At 34.4% G+C, this 12,924-nt stretch overlaps 1 protein-coding gene across 1 annotated transcript in view; it reads right to left on the bottom strand.

Moving 5' to 3' along the window:
- The window catches only part of LOC149776662 (uncharacterized), an 82,839-nt gene that overhangs the window by 35,071 nt on the left and 34,844 nt on the right, over positions 1-12,924 (bottom strand). Inside the window, exon 3 of the mRNA XM_089941202.1 lies at positions 754-1,089. Coding sequence (XP_089797328.1) covers positions 754-1,089 — 336 coding nt within the window. The remainder of the gene's footprint in view (positions 1-753; positions 1,090-12,924) is intronic.

Below are 12,924 nucleotides of genomic sequence, written 5' to 3'. Positions count from 1 at the left end.
TTGATGACAAATGAGTCACACTTTTGATAATTCCGGTAGTTAGGCGAGCTCAGCTAACTATCATCTTTGGTGAAAGTGCAGAATTCTTGTATAGTTCTACTCGCCATAAACCCTGCTGATGTAACGTTACGGACAAATCTCTGCTTTGTAACTCTTGTGAGATTAACGTGTAGGAAACATTATACCTTAGCAGGTGTTACCTGCACGACATCGTGAGATATTTTGTAAGCTTCACTTAAATAATATACATCTATACAATTTATTCATTTATTTAAAAAAAAACTTGAACTTATGCAAAGTACTTATTACACTTAATCATTACCTGTAATAGAGAAGTAACTGCAATTTGAAGTTCGGACAGATGAGATTAAATATTGCATGAGTTATTATATAAACACAATATCCAATTTGCCCAGAGGCGAACCGTATTTTAGTGTATCGAAGTATATCATCCCGTCCTGCACTGGAATTTCAATCAATCTCAGAAATAAACGGAATTTTAGTGTATTTCGGTCTGTGCTTGCAATTAATTGGAACTGTAGTGTGTTGTATACTGGAATCTGAATTTTCCATGGGGTGCATCTTATAGTCTTATAGAACTAGATTCAAGGTTGATCACTAAGTTATATATATATATATATATATATATATATATATATATATATATATATATATATATCCTGTTCATGTATGTATGTATGTGTGTATGTATGTATGTATGGTAGCTAGGTTGGTGGGGAGGTCCATACTTACTCGTTTGAATTGTTATGCAGAATGCAGTGTTTAGGCTATCTGCAGTCCTATCTAGCTCCAGAGTCATCGTAACCTTTGTATCGTGTAATGTTATCTCTCCCCATCCATGAGTTTGAGAATTATAAGAACTAGATCTAAAATATGCATTTTGAACTTTCACTTGAAGACCACAGTACACACAACTTTCCTTTGCGTTCACAATAATCTCCTTATTTCCAACCTGTTCCAGATAACAGACGCATCCTCTGCCTGTTAGATCTTCTTTAGTTTTCACACTGCTACCGTTAATGTATACTTTGGAACCTGATATCGATCCGTTCTGACAGAACGGGATACCTGAAAAATATAACTGAAGACGTAAATATTCTAGTTAAACACATTTAAGGAAACGTATTGATGTTAGCAACTTGTATTAGTTTACTCATTGCATACCACGAAATTAACTGCAGGATAACAACTAGACAACAAAACTAAACAGCTTGACATGGTAAATAACATAATATCGCAATTGTTTCTTTGCCATGCGAAAGGAAAGTTACGCATACTTCTTTTGCAGACGTTTATACAACACAATGGTGTATCTTTGTGAAAGTTTATACAACACAGTGGCGTATGTTTATACAACACAGCGATGTATCTTAGTGGAAATTTATACAACACAGTGGTGCATCTTAGTGTAAGTTTATGCAACACAGTGGCGTATCTTAAATGAAGTGTATACAACACAGTGGCGTATCTTAGTGGACGTTTATACAACACAGTGGCGTATCTTAGTGGAAGTTTATACAACACAGTGGCATATCTTAGTGGAAGTTTATACAAAATAGTGGCGTATCATAGTGGAAGTTTATACGAAACAGTGGTGTATCTTAGTAGAAGTTTATACAATAAAGTGGCGTATCTTAATGGAAGTTCAGAAGCTCAAGCTCCTAATGTTTCATTTTAATAAATGCTCAGGCTCTTGTACTGAAAGCTGTCGTATGACCAGAATCCGAGTTACACTACTGTTACAGGTCAGTCATAATGTAGCTTGTAGCTGGAATATGCTCATAAATAAGATATAATAAAATAGCGTAACGAACACCTAGAACTCTTTGCAGTTTGAAACTTTCATACCTCGAATATCTTTCTTTCTTGTCCATTTTGTGAGTAATGATATTAGTTGCCAACAACATATACATAAACCACAATCTACATATGCCAAGCATACATACAATTTGTTTTGGCACATGTTTGATTTACTATACATAACCGCATCTGTGGTGGTTATTGTAGTTGTTGTGATTGTGTTTTCTGATGATGCTGCCGCTGTTATGATTCTTGATGTGGTTATTGTTGGCACTGTTGTCCATGGTGCTGAAGCTCTGTGTCCAAATATCAGTTTGAGGACCCAAGTTCTTCTACTCTTGGATCATTCTGAAATCATTGCTATGGGCTTAAAAGCACAGCAGGGATGTGCATTAGGTACCATTTCTTTCTCCCATTTCTTCTTGTTCTGTATTACCTATACCTCACGTGCTGAGAGAACAAATTGATTTGACAGTTTTATATACCTTTTGGGCTTCTGGAACCATTGCTGAGCTAAATCGAGCTCTTTGGCTTGGACTAGGAGGCAACGCACATACTTATATGATAACGTTTAGCTGATATTTACGACCATATTTCTGATGAATATAGAAGTTGATGAGTCAATGATCGGTCGCCAGACTGCGCTACGTTATGGAATTTAAGTTGCTTGCGCCTTTCAGACATTTGCGATCGATTTATTTCTACCGAGTGGGGTTTTTAATTGATCGAGAGGGTAAGTATAGAACCACTACCAATAGATTTTGTGTATGCAATGCATACTAATCAATTGTAATGTCTGGGCAAGGCAAGGGCTGGAAGAGACGACGGGAGGAGCACCGCAGCGCCACAGCAAGTTTACGAAAGATCCAGACATCCATGTCTAGTATTGCCGTCATGCAGTTTAGAATTGATATATGTGCTTTTCCTGTTTTGGAAGCAACTAGTCCGTGAGGCATTATGTTTGTTTATTATTGATGTGATGCAGTAATATCTGTAATATGACTTATAAACAAACATTTTCTTCCGCCTTGTGCGGAGGGGCATGACGACTTGGGCTTTTGTTCGTCTTGTGGCTTTAATTGGGACCCATCACTCATTAAAACAAATATTGTTTTCGTATTCAAATTATTGCCCCGTTGTGGAGCGGGACCTGATGGCTGGGGGAGTGAAGCCATCTTATATATTTCTAATTTAGGATCAATTTATAATAAGAATTCAAGGATATGCTTTCATAGGATATGCTTTCATGGATCAGTCGCTTTCAGAGTCACTGTTAGTATTACCAAGGGAAAGAGGAAGGAAAGAAGATGTGTTAGTTACTAAGTTCGTTTGTTTGCTTTTGACTGTTTGCATGTATCTAAAGTTTAACAAGTCATGTTACCAGTAGCACTGCTTAGGTCAAATGCTTAAAACCGCAACGTGGAGTAGGGGAGGGGGGGGGGCAGGACCGGTCCTCACAATCGGCATAGGGTTCACCATATGCGCACCGGCATAAGACCATACCCTAGATGGATGATTTCCAGTTGTTCCTATATCTCTCGATTCAACTAGGCTGTCCACACAGCTCATAGGGGCCCTCGCATCATTTTCCTTGTTAATATGGGTGCTTATAAAGGAAATTGTGGAGTGTATACCTGCAAAGTTTGAACAAGTATATTTGGTGATTATATATTGTGATATCTACCTATGGCCTTGATAAATTAGAGGATAGTTTTGTACGTAATGGTTGTGTTAATATTATTGTATATCTCGAAATACTTGGGCATAGGTAAGGGGATTTGATAAAATTTTGTTTTTCCTGAAAAATCATTCTTTGGGTAAGGTATTTTAGGCAAATATTCAAGACATTTTTAGATCGTGTGACTGGGCAATGAGGGCATTTGGTATTTCTTTAGTTATTTTCCCTGATGTGTCTGCCTAGGCTCCTAGCTAGAAGAGTTTTTCCAGTTCTTTTTCGGTTAATTTTTTTATCTTTAATATTATTCATACTTGGAGTTTTGGTGTTAGGTATTGCTTGCTTTTGAGATTCGAATAGCTTTCTTTCTTCGTTGCTGGTTTCCCAATCCTTCTGCAACTATTGACTGACTTTGATCTTAATTTGACTATATAGTTCGTGGATACTATAGTGTATCTTGGTTATTGTTTCGTTCATTAAGTTTTCTTTGGTTCTTTGGTGTGCTCTATCATTTCCTATTAGGTTTATATGCAAAGGTACCCACATAAATTCAGGTGTATGACATTTTTCTTCAATTTCTCTAATTAGTTGTTGGATTTCCTGTACAAAAGTTGTCTCTCCTCTTTCAATGGTCTTATTTGATTATTTTTAGGACACATAACGAATCTGTAATTGTAAGGTTGTCTTTGGTTATTATGTCAGGTGAGTTGTTGATCCATTTTAGGGCTTCATTGATTACCCAGAATTCTGCTATATGTAGAGAGATCCCGTCTGGTAGTCTGCTTTCGCATTCAATATTGTAACTTGCAATTACCACCGCAGCAGCGGCTCGGTTTAATTCAGTCGATTTCGATCCATCAATGTACATTATATCATAGTTTTGATATTTGTATTCTAGAGTCAATTTAATATCAGATAGTATTTCCGTTGCATTATCTTGTTTTCCTCCAGATTTAGAGTTTGCAGATTCATCTTCGGTGTTTGGATTTTCCAGGGTGTCGGATCTAGGTGTCTAACTGGATCTGCTTGTTAGGTTGATTAGTTGGTATTCTTTGCGCATCTCGTGTATGTGTTTCCCTCCGGGTGGAATGGGGACTAGTTTTTTGCTAAGGATTTATTGCATTTTAGAATAGCCTTTTCCCTGGATGGTTGTTTTCATAAATTGATGTTCTTGTTGCACACCTTAATAATTATTCGTCTTTTCTCAGTTTTAGTGATACTTCTCCTGTAAGTATTTGAAGTTCTTTTTCCGATGTATTTTTTAGAGATCCCGTACATAATTTGAGGGCTTGGTATTGAAAACTGTCACGTTTTTCAGTAAAGATGAAATCACCCGCGCAATTGGATTAATACCTGATTATGCGATTGGGTGAATAATTGTCGCCGTTACTTATAAATTAATTCACAACATTTCATCTTAGAATCTCTCGAAACAATGTTGTTCGGTATCTGTATGTACCTGGATTTTTTTTATATATGTACAGCAATGATTTTGCCATCGACGGTCTTCCAGGACTGAAGTGCAACATCCACAAATGAACCTCCGAAGCTTATATTGTTCATTGTCTCGGAAAAGATCAACGCGGATTCACTTGCGTAAGTTTTCCATATTTTTACCAAATACAGAATTATTAAAGAGTTTTAAAAAGTCTTTTTCAAACTAAATATCAGCATCTGTTGGTAGATAATTATTTTGCTGGACATATGGCGCCATCATGGTACGATGGTTAAACTTAATCACCCGGACACAGGCATATATGTTGTAAGATCATTGCAGGTTTCTCACATGCAAAACATAATTAAATTTAGTGCTTAGATTTGAAGCTTATATTTGGTGTATTCTGTGCAGTGGAGACCCAACTGCTTAATGATTTAACATTGATACAGAGACATCCAAGATTTAGATACGGTCATTGCTTCTGTTGGTAGCAGGTAGTCGTTGTAAAGGTAGTAAATATAGTTAGCTAAAAGGGGGTATCTAAGCAAAAACCCTATTTTGTATTAGGAGGACAACATAATTACCCCCGTCAGCCCCCCCCCCATGTTACTCTAAACAACAACTTTTGTTGAGGCAATATCGTCGATGTCATTATTGATTACCTGTCAAGGACCCATCAATGAATCATCACCGTCATCATACACAATAGGGTTGGCTTAGATACAGCCCTTTAAGCTAACCGCTGCCTTTTTTATATATGCTTGAAATCGCTGCTGATTAACATTTCTATTTCACGTAAAATTACTATACCTAACATTGTCATAAAATTTCAATTCGCTATTAATAACTTCCTGAGATTTGCAGGTCACACGTCTGACTGTTAAATGCCTGTGCGCCATTAATAACTCGCTGAGATTTACTAAATAATCGATAATTGAATATTCCATAACGTATGCTCTAAAGTTATCAGTGTCTGTTTCGTATAGTTATTATGATAAAAAACAACACAAACGCCAAAAATTCTGTGCAACTAGTTTCGCATTTAATGTATGCTTCTTCAGGCACGAAATCATCCATCAACAACCGAAAAAACAGCATCAGAAAAACAACAAAGTATCACACAAGAAAAATAAACAGCAGCATAAAAGCAACAAATTAACACAATAACAGAGTACTAAACAGCAAGAAAAGAAGTATTCTAAACCCACAGAAACTACTGCAAGGAAGAGTAATACTCCTATAGCACCTCCCAAAACTTCAGTAACCATAAGTAGGAATTTTGAAAATTCAAGTAAGAACCAACAGGATGAACAACAGCGAAGAAACTTGACTCCCCAGGGCACAACAAAGAAGACATACGCAGAAGCCGTAAATCGGGGGGAATCAGAAACAGTGACCGTGAGAAAGACACTGACAAACCTGGTAAAGATTTTACAAGGTCTAATAGAGACGAAATCGCAAGACAAAATAATAGGAGGCTCCACAGATTCAAAAGTAGAAGAGAGTGGAAAAAAGAAACAAAGCGAAGAAAACAAATTAAGAGAGGTAAAGAAACAATCTTAAACCTCTCACGTAGAATATTAACTGATAATGATTATATATTGTTAGGCAAAGGGCTAAAATTTTGTCCTAAACCAAAATGTCACAATAAAATTAAATTAGCTGAAAAAATTTTTAATTTGTCTAGACGCTTAAAATTAAAAGAATTTTTTTATGATAAAGCATGCAAGAATTCAGAGAGTAAATCGTTTTCTTTTCATTTTAAAAGAATGGGTTATTTTAACACAATTAAATCATCTTTTACACCAGCTAGTGGACGTGATTCATATTTAGATTTTTATATTGACGCGATCACAAAAGAGATATTAACTGATAATCATAAAAAGCAATATCATAGTAATATTTCTAAGGACGAAATTAAGTCTTTATATAATCTAATGAATGACGACAGTATAGTTATTTAAAAGGCTGATAAATCAAACACTATTATAATTATGAATCAAGATGATTATGTTAAAGAAGTTGAACGTCAATTAAATGATGAAAAATACTACAAACATATTGACAAAAACCCGTCAATAGAAATTAAATCAAATATTTCAACATGCATTAATGAGATTACTAAAAATAATAATTCCGTAATTGAGGAATTTGATACTTTCCCTCTTAACATACGTACACCTCAATTCTACATATTACCCAAAACTCATAAACATCCTGACCATAATTTACCTTTAAATTATCCAGGACGACCAATTATATCAGGCTATAATTCATATACTGAAAATCTATCCAAATTTATTGATAGTGTTTTACAACCTTTAATGAAATCACTTCCTTCATACATTAAAGATACCACTGATTTCATTAAAAAGTTGAAGTCTATTCCACAGCTATGTGATAACTCAATCCTTGTATCATTAGACGTAACATCGCTATATACCAACATTCCGCATGCAGATGGTATTGAAGCATGTAAATATTTTATTGATAACAATCTTAATAATAACACACTATCTAGTGAAGATATATGTAAAATAATAAAACTTATCTTGGAAAACAATTATTTTCAATTCAATAATATGAATTACATACAAATAATGGGTACAGCAATGGGTAGTCCCATGGCTCCTTCATACGCTTCCCTTTTCATGGGTAAATTAGAAAAAGATTTTCGTCAAAACGAAAAGTTTAATCCATCTGTTTGGTTTAGATTTTTAGATGACATATTTATAATCTGGAACCATTCAAATGAAGAACTGAAAAAATTTATTGATCGCCTGAATCATTTTCATCCGACAATTAAATTTACTTATACTGCATCAAGTACGCATGTTTCATTTTTAGATATAAATGTAATAGAAAATATTGATAACACTATCTCTACAAATATTCATATCAAAGAAACTAATATCCACCAATATGTAGAATATTCTTCATGTCATCCCATGTCATGTAAAAACGGCATACCATATAGCCAGGCCAAAAGATACCGACGCATTATTTCAGATGATTGTCAATTACAAAATTCTTTGAATAAATTACGAACTTATTTCCAAAATAGAAATTATCCTACATACATAATTGATTCTGCACTGAACAAAGCCCTTAATCTTACTCAACATGAGGCTTTAAACACAGCAGAATGTAAAATAGAGAGAGAGAGAGAGAGAGAGAGAGATGTAATTCCTTTTATAATACAATATAATCCTTCATTACCTAATATAGGTCGTATGATTAATAAATATTATAGTCTCCTAAATCTATCCAATAACACTAGCGTCAAATCACTTTTCAAAATTAAACCAGTTCTCGCTTATAGAAGACCCAAGAATTTGCAAGATTTTTTAATCAGAACTAAGCAGACAGAAAATAAAAAAATACACTTTTCGTCATCTAAATGTAACAGACACCGGTATTCTCATTGTGCAAACATAAGAGAAAGTACTTCTTTCGGTAGTGCTAATACAAAAGAGGTATTTTCTCTACGCGATAACACTAACTGCATATCAACTGATGTGATTTATTTAATAACCTGTAAAAAATGTAGCATGCAATATGTTGGACAAACACTACAACAAGTTTCTAAGAGAATGAATAATCATCGCTTTCGTATAAAAAATTATAGAGATCCTCAGTTTTCCTCTAAGGTTTCAACACACTTTGACACCAATAATCACTCTTTACTTGATTTTTCTTTCATGCCAATAGTTATTGTGCATGGTGACATGAATAGACTCATAAAAGAAACTTATTGGATTCATAAGTTAGATACTCCGTATCCTAATGGACTTAATGCTAATGCACTATGTAAAATTGTATAATTTACATTGATATTTTGTATATCCTTTATAGCAATATAATTATATGTATGACTGTTTGTCTCTAGTTTATTTTATTATTTTTCGTATAGTTGTATATTTATATTTCATATGTATATATGTAAGAGTTCGGCGGACGAAGTGGTAAGGCGTACAGACAAACGTTGGATCAACAAATGGAAACGACTTTGTGAGTTCAACTCCAGAAAAATGCAGTCGACATATTTTCGGCGTTCCGCTACATATGCTATTAGAATGGGGAAGCGCCTGTGATGCATTGAAAAAGACGAGATATACTTACATGGGTAACTATAAAATTTGAAGAAACAATATATCTATAAAAATAATCCAGGTACAACCTGCCTGGCATCCCCGAACCTAAAACAGGTCGATTATTTTTAAGCACCCGGGGTTCACTTAGGGTGTGTACTTGATTACAAAAGTACCGCGCTCAGCGATCCTACAATTGCAATGGAAAAGAAATATAACAATACCCCCAGATTTGAGAGATATCCAACTTTATTCGGTCTATTCGTCAGGTATTTCCTTCTGCAATTTTTTTACGGTATAGTGGCTCGTACTGTGATTTATATTTCACATAATTTATTTTAATACCTAACATTGCCATAAAATTTACACGAATCGCTAGCGATTTACTCTAACAACCAATCTAAAACATTCACCTTGCTAAATTCAGTACTATCAGACATTTTATATCCTAATGCTTATGCACTGATCCCATTAGAGCAGTATCTTTTATCATCAAAATTACGATGACCAGCTTTTATAATAACATCAGTCTCAATTTTGTGATAATTTGATCTTATTGCCATTATCTCTTCATAACTAGAACATACGTCTAACGCAGCTTTATAATTATCAAATCCTATCACATTACCTACTACATTTCTTTTGATTCCCTTAGTTTGTTTCTTAACTTTATTATCCTCTCGTTTTAGACAGTAAAGTTTACTGTGCAATCCGATAAACTCAACGATAGGAATAAATTGTTTCATCATTAAATTTTCCTATTACTTTTTTGTTGTCGTTGCATTGAAATCCGCTGTTTTTCTTTTTTGGATAATCTGAAAGATCAAACATCTCTCGTTTATCATAAAATTCTTTCAATCAATAGACTGTATCTTATACATAAGTGAGTGAGTATCTGTAAATACTAGCTCTGCATCAGGCCACTTAACTGTAACAAAATCATAATGAAATGGGTACATTAACCACTCTTATATCTCAAGACTGCCATATCGATATAAACTGGTTATTAAACTTCAAGTTTGTGTTTCTGCGTTGATTGGCTACTAAATTTTCATTGAATATTTACATACTAATAAAATCATCAGATGCTACAAGTTTGTTACGACGTTGTACGTCATTGACGATCTCAATATTAACTCGCTTTCTAAGATTTTCCATAGTCTTACCAAAGATGTTGTAGTTCATAATCTTGTAAAAGTTCGTTTCGAATTCTGTTTTGGTAGCTGCTCGTCGTGCGGTTTTTGAGTCTATATATACCTTCATCCAACATGACTGATTCAATTTTAACACGCGATGAACGTTTCTGAATACCAGCTCAAGTGCCTGTTTTAGAAATTTGCAATACTATACGTATCTCCATTTCTCAAGCAGATTAGGAACTAGTTTGTTTACGATAGATTTACAACTATTGCTAGCACTAGAGAATAACTTCTCTGTTCATCAGATAATAAACTTTAGTCAATCAGCATTGATTCTTGACAAAATAGATTGTCATTATGTGCATCGTGCAGCTAAACTGGATAATCAAGATCAACTTCAACAAGATAACTAACATCATCCGCTGTTACTGTTTTATCAGTTTCATCGAATAATTGTTTTTTTTACTGATCCACTTAACGAACCAACTGGCATATATTCCGACATCAATTTTTGGCATTTACATAGACTATAGACCTTGATGATGCTGTCTCATTTTAGTCGTGTAAATAGTTATCATTTGCCCTGGCATATTTGTTTTGATATGACATTTATTCCACATCGGATTCCCCATTCTATAAAGTTGAAGATGTCAGGGTCTGTGTTAACATCTCCAATTTGTTTTACTGTGCTTAAGTAATTCATCCCAACTTACTCCGGGTACCGAAAAGAACCAAGCTAGGACGTTTCCGTAGTTATCAGTACTGACATCTCTGAAATTTCCAAATATATCTGCTAGCAACAGCACATGTGTGATACGATACGAATCATGATAATCTCTCAGGATGTTGCAGTCGAACGAATCCAATATCGAATTTGCATATGTTTCAAATGCTTGCATGGATATAAAACCCAACATGTACTTGATCGACACATCTAATACTGCTCTCACGTACAGAAAATATCTATGCCTGGCAAACATGAAAAATATTACAATTTACAAACTACAGCCAAAATACCTTTTATAATCTATTCGTATCTCGAGTCTTTTCACTTGCAGTGCAAAGAGCAGAAAATACCCCTGATAAATCTTCAACAAGAAAAATGCAGAAGCAGCATATAAGGTCGTTTGCTGCTAATAAATCTTTATCAAAAATAGACGTAAAGATCCTGCAATATGGCTGCTAAGAAACCTTATCGAAAACATTACTTTCAGCATGATGTTACTCGCTAAGACAGAAACAATGAAACCACTAAAAGTAAAACAAGAAGCTAAATTTACCACAGCAGAAATATGCCATATTTATGAGTGGGCGCTTTTGCCTCAATATAGAGTAAAAGATTACTGCCATATTACTGGAAAGTATCCTGGTCCAGCACATAATAAATGGAATTTAAAATATACCGCTCCAGATTTCTTTCCTGTTGTCTTTCATAATTTCAAAGGATATGATTCTCATATTATAGCTGAAGCATTTGGTAATAAAGATATAATGAACCGTCTGAAAATTAACAACGATAAAATAAATTGCATCAACAAATGACACAGAAAAAGATATGTCATTGACACAAGACACGATAAGATTTATTGATAATCTGCATTTTATGACAGCATCGCTGAAGAGCTTGTAAAAGTCTGCAGTAAATTTGATAATGTGACTGAACATTTTGGAAGTAAGCTAGACTAGCTGTGTTTCTTAACAAGAAAAGGAATTTTTTACTATGAGTATCTTGATAATTAGGATAAATTTGATGAAACGTGTCTACCTGACGAAGATAAATTTTATTTTAAGTTAAATCTTGTTCATACCAAGAGTTAACGAACAGGAGATATTATATGTTCACGAGAAGTATGATTAATCTTAAAACTAAGGTTTCCAACATGATTCGAACATGTTTGAGAGTGTATCAGGTAAACTATAGTATTACTGACAATAATATCACCAACTTGTTATTGTTATTGCAAGACGAGTTTCAACCACATCCTGTAGCAGAGGCGGCTCCTGTGGCGAAACGTTTTGATGCATCTAACCAGATAGGTGGTATTTTGTTTGCAAATCCAGGAACAATTTCAGTTATTTTAGAGAATGCATTTTCAAAGAAACCTCACACGATATTTCTGTGATAACCTTTTCGTTGTTTCATTTTGTTATAAAAAACTGACTGATAAAATGTATCCCGGTGAGCTAGCAGATAATACTTTACAATTTCGTTATTGAGATTTAGTTGCGGGCCTGATTGATCAGTCAGTGTCATCGTGATAGAAGATATTTGATTTTCAACACTAGCAGCATAGTAGATTAGCTGGCATGGATTTACTTGCATTAATGAATCTGGTTGTACGTCAGGAGAAAAACAATAGTTTAACCTTTACTGCCACGTGCCGTATACTACCCGCTTGCAATAAAGCAGTTTATTAAAATCGAATTTACTTCTGTTATATCAACTGGTAACTTGCCATCGTATGAAATTGAAGCACTTGTTTTCCACAAAATTATAATAACGGACCAATGCTACTGGCGGCACTAAAATCAACAAGAAAATTGTTTTTCAAAGTGTGTTATAGTTTGGAATGAGCTCAAAATTGTCTAATGTGGATTCAACTTTAGTTGTAGTGAATAACATTATTGTCTTATTTCGATTTGTTACTTTATAAGCGTCTTGTGGTATCTTGACATAAATCCAAGTCAAACCTGTCTGGATCGATTGAAGTGTAAAATCGTCAAAGTTGTTGTGATACCTGCTATAACGCGCTAGGCAGT

This window comes from Sinohyriopsis cumingii, chromosome 18 (genome assembly GCF_028554795.1).
Source record: "Sinohyriopsis cumingii isolate HCF-2022 chromosome 18, ASM2855479v2, whole genome shotgun sequence".
Classification (NCBI taxonomy): Eukaryota; Metazoa; Mollusca; class Bivalvia; order Unionida; family Unionidae; genus Sinohyriopsis; species Sinohyriopsis cumingii.
Note: the sequence above shows the minus strand (reverse complement) of the source record. Positions and strands in the feature narration are given on the sequence as shown.